Genomic DNA, 22,494 nt, shown 5'->3' on the forward strand with positions numbered 1-22,494 from the left:
GCCAATGAACAAAATAACAAGTGAATGTCGGTCACCTGGTCTGGTTAAATGTTCTCCTGTGTTTGAAGGCAGCTTAGTCCAAAGAATCCTACATCTAGATTTACCTGGAATCTCTGAAGCCATTAGTCCAACCATTTCACTTTATAGGATTTTTTTATAGAATTTCCCCAATGCTTTGAGCCAGAATAATAAATGTCACTAAACCCAAGTGACTTGTTCTTTGTAATTTCACAATATCTCCCTGCTCTTGAGTATCAAGCAGGTGCCGGCTCCATGGGAAGCTTTGTTCAGAGGTGAAACAACTGCAACAAAAGGATGAGAAGGGTCAAGAATGGGGGAGGGGGGAGGATGACTGTGCCATGAATTTTATGAGTTCTACACAAAAATGTGTCACTTGCCCTAGTTTTAACACAGTCTCAGTTTTCCTGTAAAATGGAAACATCTTCACTCCCATAAACCAGTGACATGAACTAATGGCCCAACATTTGCAAAGCATAGTACTTTCGAGAAAGATGAGGACACCTTTTCTGCCGTGCCCTTTGGGTTAGTGTTCTCAAGCACTAATTCTGCCTCTTTCATGGAGATAAATTGGAATTTAGACACCTAATTTAGTGCGTCTCAGAGAAGCTCAGGGAATTTGTGGTAATGGAGACACGGTATGTGTGAGTATTTTAGGCAAAATGAGATGGAAAAGAAAGGGCAACTTTCAGTGGAAAATATATTATGTTGTACTCTAAGAGCTGTTTTATTTCTAGACACAAGGAGAGGGTAGAGGGATTGTTATTCCTTGCAGTATACAGGAATAAGGAGCAAGGCAGGAGTATAATGAGCAAATTTACTAGCCCATTCTAAGAATAATAGCTGGCAGAAACTTACAGCTTCTAAGTTTCCATGCTGTTTCGAGAGTTTCAAGAATTTGCCAGTAGACTGTAAGCTCTTTGAGAGTAGGTAACATTTATTTTTGTCCTTTTTATGTTCAAAGCCTAACATGCAATAGTTACAAAATGAACATTTGTTTAATTAAATTATCACCTATCACAGTGACTTCCTCTTAAATTATATATAAGGGAAAGGCATTATCATAATCTCTTGAAATATCTTTGTCCCAACCTTACAGGTATGAACATAAAGAATAAAGAAAAGAAGATGGAAAGAGCTTCCTTAACCTAGTTTTTCCTGTTCTGTTCTATGATGGATTGTTATTGTTATTAGGTTTTTTTTAAAGTTACCTAGAGCACACTTATTTATATACTTTATATTCTTCTCAAAGAACTTATATACCATCACATTCCTGAAAACAAGATAGTCTTCAGCACTTAGATCGACTCTGATCTCTTCCTTCATCTCCAGAGCCCTACCAAAAGTGGCGACTGTTAGAAGTGGTATAAGACTTCTCAGAAGTGACCTAGGCTGAACCTCTGCCATGCTATCAGTCCTACCTTTAGTACTTGATTTATTAAAGTCCTTAATAATTCACTTGTGTTTCTACATCAGCTCCAAATAGTCTAGTTTGTGATTCTCACTGGGCTCTCTCCTCATCCTTCTCAAAAAGTTTCCTAAGTGTTAAGAGGTAGAAATATGAATAATGCCCCCTTCCCCTTCCATCTCATAATTGTCCTGTTACTCTTAGAGTCCTAATGAAATGGGCCATGTAGTAATAAAATCCTTGGGGGCAAGAACTATTTCATCCTGTCTTTGTATGTACATAGAAACTTCGTAATAAGTGTTTGCCAAATGAGGGATGGAATCATTTCTGATTACCACCTAATGAGGTTTCTATAAAGCAAGACATCATACAGTTAATGCTGGGACCTTCTGCTTGTTGGTTCAAGGAAGGAAGAGCCAAGAAATAGTTCCTCAACTGTTCTCCATGGAGAAAGCCGACATGCTAAAACGATGATTTGTCCATATGGCTGTGTTTGTTTGGGGAAATGTATGCTCCAGTGAAGGTCAGTCATGATCAAAATCAGGAAGATATTTCTGCCAGAGTTGGGGCACAGATGCTTCGACTCGTGCCGAAAGCCTAAACTTCAGAAGCAGCCTTCTGCAACAGATGGTTTTGCAGCTTATCCTCAAGCAAAGAGCATTGAAGCAATCCAGTGCGGGGGAGATACATGAGTTATGATGTCACAGCTGTTGGCTTATCCTTGGAGTCTTGAATGGATTATTTCTGGCTTGCTGGGTCTGTATATTATTAAAATCATAGTCATTTCCCTGAACAGCAGCAGCCTTCACATAGATCATGATGATAACCTCCATTTACATAAACCCTTAAAGTGGGCAGAGTGCTTTTCTCACAACCACTCTGTGAGGTAGGGAGTGGGAGGATTAGTAACCCCTTCTACACGTCAGGAAATTGAGCTGCAGAATGATTTGTCCAAGACCACAAAGCTATTTTGTGACAAAGTCAGAACCCAAACTTAAACCTCCTGCTTTATCATACTGACCCAAAAATGTGGATCCACGATGTTTTGAAAAGGAGCTAGTCTTGATGTCGACTTGAACTTTATTTGGTGCTGAGCATTTTAGTGTCTTTGCCGGGCACTATAGGAGAGCGGATGGCATTTCTAGTTTTCTATGTCAGTGATTTAATATGGGTTTTATTTTTTTTCTCTTCCAAAGCTTAGTTATTCTCTGAAGTGTTAAATCTTTGATGGCAGCTGAGGAGTCATTAAAATGTCAGTAAAAATTAAACAATCTTCCTCCTCTTTTTTCCTCCCTTTCCCCCAAAGGCCAAGAGACATGAGTCATTCTCTGGAGGACATCATACTCTAAGCTTTCTGCTTATTGTAGATAACAAAAATGTAATCATCTGTGTGAAGCCTTTCTCCAGGGCATTCAAAGAACTTCTCTAGTAATCCTTACAGTACTCCTGTATTTAGATGAATAATAGATGGTGATCTCCCCTACCTACAGATGAGGAAACTGAGGTGCAACAGGTTAAATGACTCCTTCATCCCACAGAACTGACTTGGAGAGTCCTGGAATCTTGGCTCAGGCTTGAAAACTCACTTCTGCTTCCCAGTGGTATCCAGATACATTTCACCATGCAGTCTGATACCTTTCCCATGGCTTACCCAATGGGAATCACAGATGGAGGAGTTAGGGCAGCTCTGTCTGCCTGTGTACAAGTAGACTTCAGTTTATATAAAGGACCTTCTCTGATTCGGTTCTGTGTGACGCTTATACTTGATGTCTCATAAGGTTCAAGTCGTGAGATTTCTCAATATTCTAAGTCACAGAAGCTAGTGGGGATGCCCCAGTGAGCCTGGAATTAGGATTGGCTCAGAGCTCTGAAAGCCCCATTTTATCCCCAGTATCTTGCACACATAAATGGATCTATGACCTCTACAATGTGGATATTCCTTTTGCAGTGCAGATTCCAACTTCTCTACATCTTCTGGATTTGTAAACCGTTCAGTGCGATCTATTTCTTCATGTTGTCTCTCCTCCTCCTCTTCCTCCTCCTCTTTTTCCTCCATCTCCTCCTCCTCCTCCTCCTTCTTCTTCTCTCCCTCTTTCCCTCTCTCCCTCTCTCTCTTTCTTTCTTCTGCTTTCTCTCCTTTTTCCTCTGGGGTAACACAGGTACTATTTATCACAGATCAAACTCAATTCCAAGTCTTTCTTTCCCTAACACTAGTGCACATGCTGCCCCTCACGACAAATATTTTATAAAAATCTTGCATCTAGTAGGGACCTGATAAAAGTTTTTTTAATTAAATCAGGAGTTCCTTTGGCCTACTCCAGCCTTTGCTCTATCACCATTTTTCTCATTCTACAATACAGGGACAAGGCAGAGGTCCCACTTCCCCAAAACAGGGCTCAGAATGGAACATTTCAGGTTGCTTCCTAAAGTGTGGACCAGCTTGGATGACTTTCTGCACTGATGGTAACCTCCCTCATATTCCCTTCAGAGAAGATGCTTTGTCTCACCCACCAGGCTTCCTGGGCAGAAGTGACTCAGAGTCCTGTATAGGCTGAACCAGAGGCACTCCTTCTGGGTCTGTAAGCCGCACTTCCTTCTACCTCTTACTGGCTCTAAGACTGATGTCCTATGCTTTGGACTTCTGCTTGGTGGGCACTTGCCAGCTTTACTTATCACCCTGTGAAAAACTTTTAAAAGGCCCTGAAAGAAGTAATTAGAGAGACTATTTAAAAGTAATTGCCAACTTAAAAGTAATTGCTAATTTCCTGGACCTCATCATGGTGACTTTCTGTTTTATTTCATATCGGCTGTAGGCATTTACAAAAGAAGGGGGAAAGATCAGTCGCTGTTTTTTGTTGTTGTTGATGCAATGTGACTTACTTGCCTATTGCAGAAAATGGTAACAAATGTTAGGTTTTCATCTAGCACTTAAAAAGAAAAAAAAAGTTGAATATAATTTGTTCCCCCAAATCTCTTCACAATGAAGACTATTATTAAAAATATTTCCCCCCAAAAAATTAGTGACTTCATGGATACAGATTAAAACAGAATGGAATGTACTTTAAGATCTGGAAATCTTAAAAAGCAGGGAATGCTGAGGGTTGCTTGCCAAGCATAGTTGCTTAAAACTGTTTCAGATGGTGTTCTTGTGAAAAAAGTAAACAGGTGTGAGAAATGGAGAACTTAGCTATCCTCGCCATTTGTTGTTAGGTGAAAGCACTGTTCTTTCTCTGGCTTAAAATATTAAACAGTGGCTTCATGTTGGCTCTGAAGGCTCCCTGCTTCATTTAGATTGTGTTTTTATTCAAGCACCATAATTCTTCCAAAGATGACTTGGTTTCCATTCTCATGGACTTGCTTTGTCTCTGGAATTTGCTTTAGCCGCGTATGTTTTCTCTCTCAAGTAAAATGGCAAGATTTCAGGTAAGATGAGTGAATGAATAGTTAAGCCCAAATCCATTGCTTCTCAACAGCAAGAAAAGCACCAAATAACAACAAAAATAAAATTGTAAACAGTCCTCACAAAGAAAATCTCAAGGAAAATTAAACACATAAAGTAAAGAAATAGTAATACAAAAAAAAAATAAGGAATGGATATTCTGAGCAAAAAGTAGTAAAAATGGAGAAAGCAGCAACATTTGAAGAATAACTCCCTAAATCCTTAGAAATGAGAATAAAATAGCCGCAAGAATTAGAAGAATAATTTAGAAGCTCAGAAAAAGAATGTAAAGAAAAATATAAGGAGGAAAATTATAGTACTTAAGGAAGCATTAGAAAAGATAAATGAGAGATTTGATATATTAGAATAGATAACTGAGATCTTATGACAGTAAACACTTTTGAATAGAGAAAGACTATTAAAAAACAACTCAAAAATAAATAGATGAAACCATGATTCCAACAATTTATAATATTAATTGTATTATTTTATATATTATTATGTCATATTATAACACTTTATGATTTTATCTGATATATCAAAAGTAGTACTGATCTCTACCCCTAAACACTTGTCTTTTTGCCTCTACATCAAATTGCCCTTATTTTGTTGTGGCCACCATTCTGTGATCCTGTCAATTTAGATAATGCAAATCAAAGCCCATCTTCCTATAAATTCATTGCCAGGCTCTATGTACTCAGGCTTTCTCCACATTATTTTGATATTATGTAGATTCAGTGATATTCTTGCTCCTGAATTCATGTGATATCACTAACTGCCGATTTCAAATTGATTATCCTGGAGACATGTTAACCTTCATATATGTGTATGTATGTGTGTGTATATATATATATATATATATATATATATATATATATATATATATATATATATATATATATATATATTATATATATATATATATATATATATATATATATATATATATATATATATATATATATATGTATGTATGTATCACATCTTCTGCATCTGGCTGGCTTCTCTCCTCAAATATAGTCAGTCATGACCTTCCTTCAAGTCCATATTACTTCTTTTCTAGATTAACTCGGCAACTTCTTAAATGGTTTTTCTTCCTCAAATTGCTTCCATTCCAATCCGTTCTCCTTATAACTTCAAATAATTTTGCTTATTATTTGTTAAAAAATGTTTCCATCTGACCATGTCAGGCTCCATTGCAATAAACCACAATAGCTCCTTATTACCTATAGATGCTAATATAATAAACTCCTGTATTAGTCTTTAAAGCTTTTCCAAATCTGCTGCCCACCTATTTTTGCCTCATTTACTATATATTTCTCCCATTACTACACAATATAATATAGCCAGAGTAGCTTCTGTGATTTTCATAGAGAACGTTCTTATCTCCTGTCTTTCTGTGTTTGTTTCCCTTTGCTTACGTTGCATTACTTCCTACCCTCTACTCCATAGAATCTCTGTCTTCCCTAATGACCACTTTCTACTCTGTTCCTGTACCCACAATTGTTATAGCCATTGTTTCCTAATTATTTTGTATTAAATGACTGCATTTATTCCATATCGTATGCTTGTAAAATATATACTATAAATAGGATATATATATATATATATATATATATATATATAAAGTTCAGATTTACATATATATGTGATTTATCTTTATGTATCATGTACTCATACATTGTCTTCCTGAGAACAGGAATGGTTTCTTTTTGTCTTTTTTGCTCTGGCCCTACAGAAAGTGTCTCTACCAAAATGACACACTTCATCACAGGTGTGTGTATAATTGAATTAAGCTTTACTTTGAAACTGCGGCAATGAAGCTCAGGCCCTCTTCATCCTCTAAAGCCTGCCATTTGTCCTCTTCCATTATCTTGTCAATCTCTATCATCATGTGTCCATGGCCCTTGGGTCTCAGTTCTGTCCCATCTCCCACTCCAGCTTCAGTTTCATCTTCATTTCTAAAACCTCAAAAAAAAGTTATTTAATATTAAAGTTCACTAGCCTATAGTTTGGATAATTAATCTTTTTGAAGTTTGGGATTCACCCATTCTCAGCCTTGTAGAAACTCTCAAATTCATTAAAGTCTTAGACATCAATCCATTATAGTCTTTTAGCTTATAGATGAGAACATTGCAACCTGGAGAAGTTGAATGTATTTCTTAAGGTCATATAGCAAGCAGGTGACAGAGCCAAGATGACTAACTCCTGATTCTTAAGCTTAATGTACTTTATTATTGCAATATAACCTTCCACACATCCAGAAAAACTTAAAACTTGAATCTCACCCTTCTTGATAGCAAAAGGATACACTTTTGCCCCAAAAAGTCAGTTCCCTGGCCCTCGGCCAAATCAGAGTCCCAGACAAAGATTTATAAAGACTTTTAGAGACAGAATCCACAGCCATTCCTGGTAATCCATTCTAATATCTAATAAATACAATATCAGGAAATTTTTTCAGAGGCCCTTCCAGACTCCTTCATGAAATGCCGCTACGATTAGTTATTTCTCTAAGCATACAAAGAGTTTAATCATGCTCCTTTTATATGATTTTAGTCCTCTGGGGCTTCCTGCCCCCATTTGCAGCAATTAACATGCCAAAACTTCACTCAGTGAAAGCCACAATTCTCTAATATCCTGGAATTTCAGCACAGTGTGAGAAGCTAAGTGACTCTGGTCTCATTAAATTAAGCTAAAATGGCAGAGGAGAATTACATGCTAAAAAAAAAAAAAAAAAAAAGGAAAAGACACAAAATGATGGATTAATATTATACCTTGATATAACAAATCGTGACATAGGGTGGAAGCATTAAGCCAATTAGCAGCTTGTTACATTGCTTCACCTCAGAACAGAATGGAGGACTGATAGTTTGACAAATGGCATTTGCCATAGGCCTTGTGGTAGAAAGTTTCTATTCTGTTATCATGGCATGCATTCATTTGACAAAAGTAGGAAACAGCCCAAATCCTGTCCCAAGAGGATGTATTCACAGGAATATAGATTTGGATCTTAAAGGGACCTAGGGGAAACTGAGGCCCAGAGGCTAGGATTTAAGCCTGACTCCTTTTATTTTACCACAGTTAACTGGAGAGTTAATTTCAGATTTACTTTACAGTAGAAAGAATATTGGACAAATGTCAGGAGACCTGATTTTAAGTTCCAACTCTGACATGGTATGACCTTGGACAGATCATTTTATTGACCTGTACATAAATTTTATCATCTGTAAAATGGGAATAATGACATTCCTTAAGTCTACCTCACAGGATAGGAATCAGAGCATCCAAGGGAATTCAAAATCCATCTAGTCCAAACTTCTCACTTTGCAGATGAGGAAATTGAGGACGGAGGAGTTAAAAAAAAATCAGTCAATAAGCATTTATTAAGTACCTACTTAATAATACCTAATAATAATATCTAATAAAGTGTGCCAGGGATTGGAGATACAGATACAAAAATGACATGGTGTCAGCTCTCAAAGAGCTAACATGCTGAAAAAGGAATATAACATGTTTACAAGTAAGTAAATACAAATTTCAGTCATGAAAGACATACTCAGTGATTTGGGAAAGATGAACCTTTTGGGGAGAAGGCAATCAGGTTTTAGTGAACTGCCTTAGAAGATAAAATTTTAACAGAATACACTGGTAAAGAGCAACTCAGATTTTAAATGTAGGAATTTTTCTATTTTTCCATGTTGCCATTGATTATGAGAATGGGGGGAATAGAAGATGACAGTCCTTTGTATCTATAAAATACTATATAAATTGAAATATATTAGTGTTTATATATAACTAATACATGCATACATATTTTAATATTTATATAACATTTATTATGTCCCAGGATCTATGCTAAGTACTTTTTACAATTATGATTTAATTTAATGTGGGAGATGTGCTATGTTATCTCCATTTTACAGATGAGGAAGCTGAGGCTAACAGAGGTAAAAGCCACAATTCTCTAATATCATAGAATTTCAGCAGAATATGAGAAGCTAAATGACTCTGGCCTCATTAAATTAAGCTAAAATGGTATTTTGAGGCCTTATTGAATTCAAATATTCCTGAATTCAAATCCAGCTCTTTATTCATTATCCTGTCAAGCTAGAGAAGACTTAGAAAGGGAAGGGTGCAATTGCTTTTTCAATTATTGGAAATTATTCTGAATTATTTGAAAAATTACTATGGAAGTGAAAGGACTAGGACTTAAACTTAGTGCCTGACTCTTATTAACTCTTAATGACTCCAGGCCCAGTTCTTTATTCACTATCATATCAAGTTAAAGAAGTCTTGGAAAGTGAAGGGCACAATTATTTTTCAATTATTTGAAGGGTTATCCTATGGAAGAAGGATTAGGCTTGTTCTATTACTAATGATTACCTAATTTCCTTAAAATTACCAAATGATTATTTAAACTGAATTTTAAAAAAATTATGCTTGATATTCTGCAAATATGTATAGAAGAATTGTACTTGTTTAACATATATTGGATTGCTTGCTCTGTCTAGGGAAGAGGGTGGGGAGAAAGGAAGGGAAAAATTTGAAACACAAGATTTTGCAAGGGCAAATGCTGAAAACTATGCATGTGTTTTGAAAATAAAAACCTTTAATAGAAAAAAATTATGCTAATAAAATTTTGTTCTTGAGAGTTGGCAGACATCAGTCATGCCATTTAAGATCTTTTTTTTTTCCTTTTCTTAGTGTTGTCTTTCTATCAGTTATGCATGATTCTTTCCCCAGGGTGGATGAGCATGTCAAGAGCAAAGTAAATGTCATGAGACTAGGGACATGGATGGAGGGTAGGAAGAATAGGAAAAGACAGAAGGGATGGTGTTAGTTGGATCAGAAGATTATTCATATATTTTTCTGCCATAATAAAGCAGAAAAAACCCTACCACTGTTGCCATTTTAAATTTTAAATGAACAGAATCTGCCCCCTGGGGATTAGTCATGTTTGTTTGTCTGATTAATGTCAGCCCTTGCTCCCATATCAGGATGAGCCCACTGAAATAAGAGAAGTGAAGAAAGTGACTTCTGCTCGCTAAGTTTGGGCAAAGGCTGGATGCAGGTCAGAGTTCCATGGGCATTTAAAGACATTAAAGAAACAGACATGGTGGAACACATCAGATATTTTAAATTAGATTTCAGTGGTATTCCTAATGAAGGGAAGAGCAGGCAGCCATAAAAGTTCTTTCCCTTTAGACCTCATTATTTACATGCAGATCTAAACTTCTGTATCACCTCCTCTACAGCTGGCGACCTAAACCTTCCTTCCCAAGCTGTGAATAAGAATTAAGTCATTTCTAAAATGCTGGGCAGGCCTTGGGAGTAGAGATTTAGATTTGTATTTTTTTCTATTTGTTTGTTTTTAGTAAAAATTTTCCCAGGATCTCAAAAGGTGCCTTAAAGAAGATGGCTAAGCATTAAGAAAAAGAGCAAGCTGACAAGGAATCACGTTTTTGGTTTTTGTTCTTAATGTTCATTTGTTCAGTCATGTCTGACTCTTTGTAACCCTGTGTGGGTTCTCTTAGAAAAAATACTGTAGTGGTTTACCATTTCCTTCTTCAGCTTATTTTACAGATGAAGAAATAGGGTTATGATGAGACACATAGAGTTGTCATTTGTCCAGGGTCACACAGCTATTAACAACAAAGGGCTCAGGATTGTTAATATAGCTTTCTAAAGATCTGAATTACATTGAGCAAGTGTAACTAGCCCTTTGTTTATGCATCAGTGGAATGGGCTTAATAATTTGTCAACAGATGCTGGATCCTCAGATGAAAGGACACTGTATGAATTTTGTGTTTTGTGTTGTTGTTAGTAATAGCAACACTCCAGATGTTATGGAGTGGAAGTCACGATCGTTAGGGAACGCGTGTGATTTTAAAGCCAATTCGGTGCATTCATGTCAGTTGCTAATCTGTTCCCATAAATGCATATTTGCTATTTTGAAAGGTGTTCTGAGACCATCAAATCAGTCAAGTCAGCCCTCAGGACACAGGGGGAGTTTTAATACCCATCTAAGTTATTGTTTCTCTGTTGCATGCTTGATTGCCTTAGCAATGCACTGTATACTTGCCCCAGTAATTTATAGCAAAGAACAGAACCACATACTCTGTGATCTGTTAGGACTCTACCCCCCTCACCTCCCCTACTCCCATCTCGTCTTCTTCCCATCATTGATTCCTTATCCTTTTGCTGATAAAACTAGAGGTTGATATTTATGCTTGCATGCTGCTTTTGAAAAAAAAAATGATGGAACCGAGGAAAAAATCAACTGTCTGGAACTAAACCAAGAGTGAGTTTTTCAGAGTTGACCTTTTTGTTGAAGTAACTTAATGCAATTTATGTCATCCTTCCAAGATACATCATTTTATTGTTTTGCTGGGAATTTTTGCTATCAGAAAAGTGCACTTTGGGGAGAATAAAATATTAAGCTTTTGTTACCAGTAAGTGTTTGCATCCGCTTGATATAAAGTAAGTGCTAGACAGAATAAATACACAATACAGACTCTGCCCTCTAGAAGCTTTACTCCATATAGTGCAAGCCCAGTGGGCCTGGTATGGGAAGCCCATCAGCTGAAAGGTGTTGTCTTCATGGAATTCTGGAGCAGCAGACCCAACAAAAGCACAAGATGAAGGAATGTTCTAGCCCACAACAACATTGGTAGGAAAGGTCTGTCTCAGTGGGCTGAGTTAGCATAGACCATAACTGAGCAAGCCAGCAATGGGCCTTAGAACAGCTTCCACACACAGACAGTGAGGGCATAAGACAACTGGCCAGGAGATTAAAAGGGACATTCTTCTGGCTCTGGGAACTCTGGCTCTGTTGCCCCGTTGCCTATATGTGGTTCTGGGTCCCAGTTCCAGGATGAGGAGGAAAAGCACTAGTACATCACAGAGTGTGGGACCACAGGGTTAAAGGGGTTCTGCATCCAGTTGCAGGGCAGAGAGGAAAGCAGTGACCACATCTCTCCTATACCATTTGGGAAGAATTAGTTGTTAAAAAAAAACAGCATGAAAAAATCTGAAGTCAAATCAATGTCCCTTCTACTCCAGCAGCAGAGTCCAACTTGAAGATAAAGTCAAAAGTCAAGAAATAGACTAGAAAAATAAGCAAACAACAAAAAAGAACCTGACCATAGTAAATTACTATGGTGATAGAGAAGATTGAAATACAAACTCAGAAAAAGACAAAAAAGTCAAACTGCTTCATTCACAGCATCAGAGAAAAATGTAAATTGGTCTCAGGCCCAAAAAGAATTCCTGAAGGAGCTCAAAATGGATTTTACAAATTAAATAAGAGGGGTAGAAAGTGAAATGGAAAAATGAATGGGAGTTAGGATGCAGTAAAATCATGAAAAAAAAAGTCAACAGTTTGGTAAAGGAGGCACACACACACACACACACACAAATAACCTAACACTAACACCTTAAAAACACAATGGGCCAAAGGATAAAAGAGCCATAAAAAAATTTACTGATGAGAAATACTCCTTAAAAAGCAGATTTGACCAGCTGTGAAAGGAGTTACAAAAATTCGCTGAAGAAAATAATTCTTTAAAAATTAGAATAGTACAAACTGTGTATACCTTTTGATCTAGCAGTGTTTCTATTGGGCTTATATCCCAAAGAAGGGAAAGGGACCTACATGTTCAAAAATGTTTGCAGCAGTCCTTTTAGTATGGCTGAATAAGTTATGGTATATGAATGCTGTAGAATATTATTGTTCTGTAAGAAATGATTAGGAGGATGATTTCAGAGAGGCTTGGAGAGACTTAAATGAATTGATGCTAAGTGAAATGAGCAGAACCAGGAGAGCATTGTATACAGCAACAGCAAGATTATACAGTGATTGATTCTGAGGAACGTGTTTCTTCTCAACAAGGAAGTGATTCAGGCCAGTTCCAATGATCTTGTGATAAGAGCCATCTGCACTCAGAGAGAGCACTGTGGGAAATGAGTATGGATCACAACATAGTATTTTCACTTCTTTTGTTGTTGTTTGCTTGAATTTTATTTTCTTTCTCATTTTTCTTTTATGATCTAATTTTTCTTGTGCAGCATGATAATTGTATAAATATATATGCCTACATTTGATTTACATATATTGGGGAAAGGGATGGAAATTGGAATTCAAGGTTTGCAAGGGTCATTGTTGAAAAATTATCCTTGCATATGTTTTGAAAATAAAAAGCTTCAATAAAAATTAGAATAGCATAAGTGGAAGCTAATGATTCCATAAGACATGAGGGTATGATCAAACAAAATCAAAAGAAGGAAAAAATAGAAGAAAATGTGATATAAATCTTTGGAAAAATAAGTGACCTGGAAAATAGATTGAGGCAAAAAAAACCTTAAGAATTGTTAAACTATCTGGAAACCATGATAAAAAAAATTTAACAAGAACATGGCTTCTAGAAATCATCCAGAAAAACTGCCCTGCTATCCTATAACTAGAGGATAAAATAGAAATTGAAAGAATCTATTGATGATCTTCTAAAAGATATGCCAAAATGAAAACACTGAAGAATATTATAGCCAAATTTTAGAGCTCCCAGGCCACATGGAAGGTATTACCTGGGCTACCGCCAAGCCTTATGACTTATGTCTTGACACCGAACTCCACTGATGACTTTGCCCAGATCTGCCTCATTTAAATCCAGTTCACTCCCAAATCAAGACATCATCCTTGCAATGTCATTGGTTCTCTTCAAGAATGAAGAGTGAACAATGAAAAATAGTACAAGTGACAAGAAATAAACAATCCAAATATTATAGAACCACAGTCAGGATAACACAAATGTAGCAGCTTCTATATTAAAGGAGAAGAGAGTTTGGAATATGATACCCCAGAGGGCAAAAGAGCTAATTACAACCAAGAATGACCTATCCAGCAAAACTGAGTATAATCCATCAGGGGAAAAATGAATATTTCATGGACTTTTAAACATTTCTGATAAAAAGACCAGAGCTGAATAGAAGAATTTGACTATCATATTCAAGACTCAAGAGAAGCATAAAAAAGGTATACAGGAAAGATGAATCATAAGGAATTTGGTAAGGTTAAACTGTTGACATTCCTATATGGGAAGATAATTACTAAGGAATTTATTATTTAAGACAGTTATCAATAGGACAGTTAGTAGCATTATACATAGAGAGTATGGAGAGTATACATAGAGAGTTGACTATGATGGAATTATATCAGTAAAAAATTAAATTAAAAGAGAAAGAAAAATCCACTGAGAGGAGGAGGAGAAAAAAGAGGTAGAATGGGATAAATTATCTCCCATAAAAGAGATACAGAAGAGCTTTTACACTACAAGAGAAGATGAGAGAAGGGAAGGGGAATCACTAAACACACTTATTTGCTTATAAAAAATCTGTCTTTCCCTTCAAGATAGTAAAAATAAGAGAATTGGGGAGATGATAAAAGTAAGGATAAATTTAAAAAGGTAGTGGTCAGAAATAAAACACTTTTTGAAGAGATAGTGAGAAAGGAGAGAAAGAAGATAAGATGGAAGAAAATAAACAGTAAGCATAACTGTGGAAAAAATTTATAGCAGGTTTCTCTAAACCCCTTATTCTCAAATACATAGAGAACAAAGTCAAATTTGTAAGACCGCATGTCATTCCCCAATTGATAATTGTAATTTTAAGATGAAATTAGAACTACATGTAAAAAAATGCTCCAAATCACTACTTATTAGAGAAATGTAAATGTACCACTTTATACCTATCAGATTGGGTCACATGACAGAAAGGGGAATAACAAATATTGGAGGGGATGTGGGGAAATTGGGACAATAATGCATTGTTGTTGGAATTGAGAAATGATCCAATCGTTCTAAAGAGCCATTTGGAAGTTTGTTCAAAGAGCTATAAAGCCATACTTATTAACTCTGATCCAGAAATACCACTGCTAAATTTTCTATCCCAGAGAAAGTTTTTTTTAAAAAGGGAAATGACCTTTATGTACAGACTTATTAATATGAACTTTTTATGTGGTGACAAAGAATTAGAAAATTGAGTCAATGCCAATCAATTGGGGAATGACTAAACAAGTTGTGGTATATGATTGTGATGGACAATATATATCGTGCTATAAGAAATGATAAGCAGGAAACTTTCAGTAAAATTTGGAAAGATTTGGCATGAATTGGTGCAAAGTGAAGTGAGCAAAGCTAGAAGAGCATACACAGTAACAGCAATGCTATATGATGAACAGCTGTGAATGACTTGTACAGGGATCCAGGACAATCGTGAAGGACTTATGATGAAAAAGACTATCCACCTCTAGACAAAGAGCTGATAAAATCTGAATGCAGATTGATATATACTTTTTTTTTTTACTTTATTTTTCTTGAATTGGGATTTGTGTGTTTTTTTGGTCTGTTTTCTTTCACAGCATGACTAATAGAGAGAGAGATTTTACATGATTTCACAAATATAACCTCCATCAAATTACTTACCTTTTTAATGAGAAAGGGAAAGAACTAGAACTCAGAATATCAAAATGAGTGTTTAAAAAATAACATGTAATTGGGAAAAGATAAATTATTTTAAAAATTAGTTTCTGGATTTTAAGGGAGAAAATGAATGTAACAAATGAGAATGTTTTTGCAGGATGGTCTCCATTTTTCATAGTAAAGGTAGATATTGACTGTTCTAATCAAGATTAGGAGGTCAGGGATTAGCATTTAGAGGAAAAATATCATTTAAAATAAAACATTGTCCACAATCATCATCATTTTTTCTGATTTTTGTTCTTCTCTTAGGCATCAACAGAAAAGTTGTTTATTCCCTGGCAGACTCGGCAGGAGGATACTTTTCAGTAGACAGCTCATCAGGCATTATCATCTTGGAACAGCCACTCGATCGAGAGCTGCAGTCATCCTACAACATCAGTGTGAAGGCATCAGACCAGAGTATCCTAAAGGCACTGTCTTCCCTAGCCACAGTCACCATTACTGTTTTGGACATTAATGACAACCCCCCTGTGTTTGAAAGAAGGGATTATCTTGTTACAGTACCAGAAGATACATCCCCTGGCACAGAAGTCCTTGCAGTTTTTGCCACAAGCAAAGACATTGGCACAAATGCTGAAATAACATATCTCATTCGTTCTGGGAATGAACGAGGGAAATTCATGATTAACCCAAAGACAGGTGAGTAAAACAAGTGAATGCTCTACAGTTAAGTTTATAAGGCCTATAAGCTGACACACACCAAAAAAAAAAAAAAATGCTTTCTATTAAGGCTGTTTGGTTTGGTCACTCCAGTTTTGGTAGTTTCTAATTGTTCCTCCTTCCCTTAAATCCAATTCACTTTCAAGTCAAGATGTCACTTTCCCCAGTATCAGATATTAGGGTCCTTTTCATGAATTAAGGTCAAACAACAATAATCAAGAGTTATACTCATGACTACAGACTCGAAGGTTCCACAGCAAAAAAAAAAAATCTTTTATTAATCAGTAAGCATTTATTAAACTTCTGCTACTAATCCTAGTTTCTCTCCAGTATCTTGAAGAATATGTGACATTTACAGCATAGGTATATGGGGGGAAAGGCAAAGGTTCAGAGAAGCCCTGGGGTATTTATTCCTCATAGTAATCTGCTTAATGACAAAGCACCACAGGTAAAAAACTATAATCAGGCAAATGGGTTTAGAGAGAATGCTAATGAGCAATTGTTATAAAAATCACACTTTGTGTTTTACAATATTCTCCAAAGCATTTTGGCATCTGTTATTCCATTCCGTTGTCCCAACAGTTCTCTGAAGTTGTACTGACATTATTGTCCCCATTTTGCAGGTAAGGCAATTGAAAAACAGAGAGGTTAATTGATTTCCCTAAAATCACTCAGTGTGGAAACAAAGAAATAAAAGCAGCAGGTCTTCTAGCCCCCAGCCTATTGCTCTTTTTGGTAGACATATTGCCTCTGCAGAAGCCATTACTCTTCCAGCTCTCCTATTGGAAACTGGTCATTATCTCCAATTAAAATATGAGCCAGCCGCAGGAGTGATCTGTCAACTGATTTTATGCTTCCTCAATTCCACAGCATTTAGTAAGAAGGGAGGGAGAACCATATGGCCTAACCCAGCCCTTACAAATAGTTTTCATAAACCATTAAGCCCACAGAAGTTCTATTTAGTTTGCAAAATTTGCATCACTGCCCAACATACACTTTGCCCAGTATGAACTCTTCCCATATGTCCTCAGCCCCATCATTCTCAACATTTTTGTCAGCACCTTGGAGAAAGACCCTAGAGTGCAGATATATCCAATTCACACAAAGCAAAAAGGAAGAAAGGGCATAGTGAGTAATTAGGTGACAGAATCAATACTTCAGAAAGTTCTCTTTTGATGAGAAAGAAACATAAAAACTAGTAAGATGACATTACAGGGGGGAAATGTGAAGTCATATATTTATATTCAAAAGCTCAACAGTCCAAGTTCAGGATGGGGAAACCTGGCTTAACATTTCATTTGAAAAAGGCAGCGCTTTGACATGAATGCAAAGTCAGCATAAATAAATAATATAATTCAGTCACATTGACAAAATGATAATATCCAGAAGCAGAAGGCACATTGAAGGCAATGTATGTGGAACATAAGCTCTGGTAGTACTTCTTGAATCCAGAGCCCTTTTCTTTATAACTGGAAAAACCTTGAGTTTGGGACCAAAATATATATCTATCAACGAAGTACAGCAAAAAGAGAAAGTTCCTCATCAACACTCTCTAGCAATGAAAGTAAAACACCATCTGTTTGGCTGAGAGGAGGATAAACTTGGAGGCCACAAAAGCTCAAAGATCAGTCCCTTAATTGTAGAGGGCTTACAATCTACCTCAATAGAAGGGATGTGGTTTAGATGAAATTACTGATCCTTGTTACAATCAATAAGTGCCCCAAATTCTGGAGCTGAAAATCTGGCTTTATTTGCTGGTCAGATAACTCTTGGAGCATCAGGTTTCATTCCAAGTGTTACTTTTTGAAAGGAACCATTGATATATCAGAGTACTCCCAGAGAAACATAACAAGAATGGTGAGAGGTCTTATAATAGCTGAGGGAGTTGGTAGTGTTTGGTCTGAAGAAAAGATTAAGGAGTTATCATTATAGGTCTTACTAATATCCAAAGAGCTTTCATATGGAACAGGGATTAGATTTATTCCCTTTGCCTCCATAAACTGGAACTAAGACTAATGAATGGAAATTGCAGAGTTAGATGTTGGCTTAATCCAGTGGAGGATTTCTTTATAAGCAGCACTGCTCAACTGTGGAAGTGACTGGCTTGGACAGTGATGAGCTCCCTATCACTAAAGGTACTTAAGTAGGGTCTAGATTACTATTTGTCTAAGATGTTGGAAAGGAATTAGAGGATGGGGCAAAGAATTGGTCCAACCAAAAATCCTTTCAGAGCTTCATATTTCTTCCTATACATATCCCTGTTTTCAGAAGATTATTAGATTTGGAGAATATGTCCATCCACCTTTGGAAATATTCAGTTTGCCTACAAACATATTGCCATGACAACCATGCCAAAAATAAATAGGAGAGGTTGACTACATTACATCACTTTCTTAAACCTTACATCCTCATTTCATTGGAAACCAGATTTTTTTTATTTTTATGGTGAGCCAAAATGATAGTAATAATAATATAATAATGATGATGATAAACATTTAGATAGAACTTTAATGTTTGCAAAGGGTTTTCCATATATACACATATATGTGTGTGTATATATATATGTATTTTTTTCACTGAAGCTTTAGTTAGCTAACCTAAAGCAAAAAGCTAGTGATCTTATAAATAGCACTAAGAAATAGAATGACTCAGGGACTATTTCAAAACTTGCAATATTTTTCTCTAAGGTAAGGTAAAGGGTCTGGCCAGTATAAATAAGATCCACCATGAGGATGAACCCTTTTTATTTAGAAAACAACTCTTCCACTAGTGTGTAATAAGATAAAGGCTGAGTGCAGATCCTTACCACCTTCACTGAACACTACACACACACACACACACACACACACACACACCTCTCTATCACTAGAAGAATAAGTGTATTAGTCATAATAGATTAGCAAAGGGGGTCCCTATAGGAAGAAGATTGTACTAGGCCAAAAGAGCTACTCCTCCCAACAATGATTCTGCATTGCAATCACCTCTTTCAGTTAAAACCCATTATTTAAAATTAAAGTGTATGGGGAGGGGATCCTCACACATTTAGGTATTCATTAATTTCAGCTTGTCGGGCTAATGACTATTGTATTTAAATGCCATGGGGAAATGGTTAAATATTGCTTAAATTTTGTTATTTGACAGCTAGGGCAGGAGACTTAATAAAGCACTAAGTGAGATAATCATCAAGGAAACTTAATTAGAGAACCAAAAAACTGTAGCATCTTTGTTTACAAGGAAGAGTTATGACTTTCATTTTATAACAGGACCAGTTTGTATATGCTTTATAACTGAGCTGCATGAATCGTGGTGACCAAACATAGGAAGGAATCTTAGAAGTCATCCAGTCCGCCCACCCTTCGTCTTGCAAATGAGGAAACAGGGTCAGATGAGTGAAGTGATTTGCCCAAGATCATACGTCTAGAAACAGAGAAGCAAGACTGAGATTCAAATAAAGTCACCAATTCCCGACCGAAACCTGGATTGCATAAGAATGGAGCATGGTCCAAATGTGCTCCCAAATGAGAAAACTCAATTTCAGTTCTAGAAATCTATTAAAATGTCTGATTCTTAGATGGAATTTTTAAAGTGATTCAGTATTCTGGTTGATGGGCAACTATATACTGATTGATGGTATTAAGTAGGCTTCCAGGATGCATTTTGGAAGGACCTTAAATAAATGAATATCCACCATTTTTTGGTTAAAGATAACAAAAATAAAATGTACAATGATAATTGCACTCCTGCCCCAATATTTTTTAATGATTAAAATCTGAAACTCCCCATTTTTCTTCAAAGGAGGGATTTCTGTCATTGAGGCCCTGGACTATGAAATGTGCAAAGATTTTTACCTCGTGGTGGAAGCCAAAGATGGGGGCACCCCAGCCCTTAGTGCTGTGGCCACTGTGAACATCAACCTTACTGATGTGAATGACAATGCACCAAAATTTAACCAGGAGGTCTACAGTGCAGTCATCAGTGAAGATGCTTCCATTGGGGACTCAGTTATTGTGGTGGGTATCTGATTAGTTTGGTCCTAATGTCCAGAGCCAAATGAAGGTAGAATAGTGAAGTAAAAGTTTGTCTCTGGTGTTCTTCCATCATCTTTTTTGAGTGATATTTCTCTCCTGGGATTTTCTCTAGAAACCAAATATAATCCCAGTACCTTTCAACCCTTATTTTCTACTGCAAAGGAGTTGATAAGCTATTTCATACTAAGATATAGATGACTGATAATGATTTAAAGGATGACTCACATTTTAATAGAGATTGGTATCTTAACTCAAATGAATATTTAATGGTAAAATTTTAGACATTAGCACACAATTAGGGGACACATTTAGGGGTGTGGGAGCCCTTTTATCATCCTTCATATCTGTTTGTACATGAAGTCAAATTTACTGATACATATTGAATATTCGGCACAGTAAACAGAAGCAAATGTTTGAGGGAATACAAAGATAATAATAAAGCTGAAAAAAGCATTTATTAAGTATGTATTGACTGTGTACCATGGCACAGTGCTAGGTGCTGAGGATACATAGACAGGAAGGAAATAATCCCTGCCCTTGAAGAGTAATCACTTAATTTTAGAATCCTATTTTTGACTCAGGACATAAGGGATTCAGAAAACAAATCAAGCTGTGAATACATATGACTTTAAGTAAAAATGTAGTCTAGGACCATAGCCCTAGTGCTCTTTTGACATTGATACTATCTCTTGTCACTATGATGGATAAGAATGGGAGCTCCTAATGGGAAAACTGGCATTACTTCTACAAGGCTAATACTTAGGGCTTTGCTTTACCTCCATTTCTGTGGAAATATGGGTGTAGATTAAGGATGGACTTTTTTGTCTAACCCTCTTGTTTTTTCATGAAGTTAATAGCAGAAGATGTAGACAGCCCACCCAATGGGCAGATTCGCTTTTCCATTGTCAGTGGGGACCGGGACAATGAGTTTGCTGTGGATTCTGTCTTGGGACTCATTAAAGTCAAAAAGAAATTGGACCGAGAACGGGTAAGAATAATTAGACCAATCTCCCTCCCTCGGCTTCCTTAGAGGTCTCTAAAGGTGAATAATAATTTTTTTTTTCAAGAAATGGTTATAGTCTGAAACAGACAGGGCTGTGGAAGGATATCTAATTGTAAAATATGCACTATAGGGACAGTGATTCTCTAAGTACAGCAAAAGTGGAGAAATAGAAAACCAGTCTACAATTATAATGACTTGGATTTTGATTAAACCCTTGGAAGAATTTTCTGCCAAATTTTATGTAACACCATATTTCATTGCCTCAAGAGATATTAAGGAAGTGACTGGTTCTGTCAGGCTTCTATCGAAAGCTCTTTTTGTGGTGGCCAAGGACCAAAAGGAAAATTGTTTAGAAAAATGAAAAAGGAGGTGACCTGAAAAATCAGTAAAAAGCATCCAGTATCTGTGATAAAATATGAAGCCAACCTCTCAGATACCAGCCCAATGTCAACTCTATTAATGCCATAGATGTGGGTCTGTGATCTAGCATCAGGAGGCTCTGATTCTGGTTTCTATAGCAAACTTATCTCTACCAGAAGCTGTGATCAATGCTGACTTGGAAGGACTCCTAGGTCAAGAAACATGAATTTTAAAAGCCCACATCCTTAACATTTCCTTACGTTGATTATTTCAAAAAGACTCTTTCTCCACCAAGAATTCAGCTTTCTAAAGAAAAAGTAAAGGTAGAGAAGCCCTCCCCTTCTCCTTTCCCTAAAGTACAGAAAACCCAGAAGGAATTTCCTGTGTGAATCAGGCACCGAGCATGATTAGTCTTGATAAAGGAGGCTGACCAGCCTTAATAAGACTTCCCAGAGACCCAGCCTGAAAAGCCCGCAGCAAGGTATACAGCTACTTAATTGTCATCCCTGTATGAGTGAATGTAGAGGAAGGATCATCCCATCCCTCAAGCTCTCAGTCATATGTACTAACACATCCTATCAAACACATAAAATGACAATCATAATAATCTCATAGTTGTTTTGATGATAAAATAAAATATTTGTAAAATGGTTACAAATCTTAAAGCTATTATTATTATTGTTATTATTATTTATGCTTATATGACTAGGAGTCGTTGTTCCTAAGTGATGATAACACCTTGCATTTTATACCATTTTCAAGGCATATTGATAGCATTATCCCATATAATTTTTACTTGATTAAATGTAGATATTTGTTAACATAGAACTACAGACAAATTACTGCCAATGTCCACAGCACAGAATAGTAAACAATTACTGTTTATAACTGTTTATATATTGAGTGGGAAAGCTAAATGATAGAGTACTGTTTGATGCTCTGAACACAGATTTCCCTATGAAAAAGCTGACAGGATTTCCTCTTCTGAAAAGAGGAAATATTCCTTCTCATCAGAGCATGGAGATAACACTGTAATCTTGTAG

General features: G+C 36.4%; 1 protein-coding gene across 3 annotated transcripts in view; it reads left to right on the top strand.

Annotated features, from left to right (window-relative positions):
• Positions 1-22,494, top strand: part of FAT3 (FAT atypical cadherin 3) — a 537,424-nt gene that overhangs the window by 453,774 nt on the left and 61,156 nt on the right. For all 3 annotated transcript variants that reach the window (XM_051986799.1, XM_051986800.1, XM_051986801.1), the window contains 3 exons: positions 15,650-16,039; positions 19,856-20,070; positions 20,939-21,076. In XM_051986799.1, the coding sequence (XP_051842759.1) occupies positions 15,650-16,039; positions 19,856-20,070; positions 20,939-21,076 (743 nt within the window). The remainder of the gene's footprint in view (positions 1-15,649; positions 16,040-19,855; positions 20,071-20,938; positions 21,077-22,494) is intronic.

Source organism: Antechinus flavipes, chromosome 3, assembly GCF_016432865.1.
Source record: "Antechinus flavipes isolate AdamAnt ecotype Samford, QLD, Australia chromosome 3, AdamAnt_v2, whole genome shotgun sequence".
Lineage (NCBI taxonomy): Eukaryota > Metazoa > Chordata > Mammalia > Dasyuromorphia > Dasyuridae > Antechinus > Antechinus flavipes.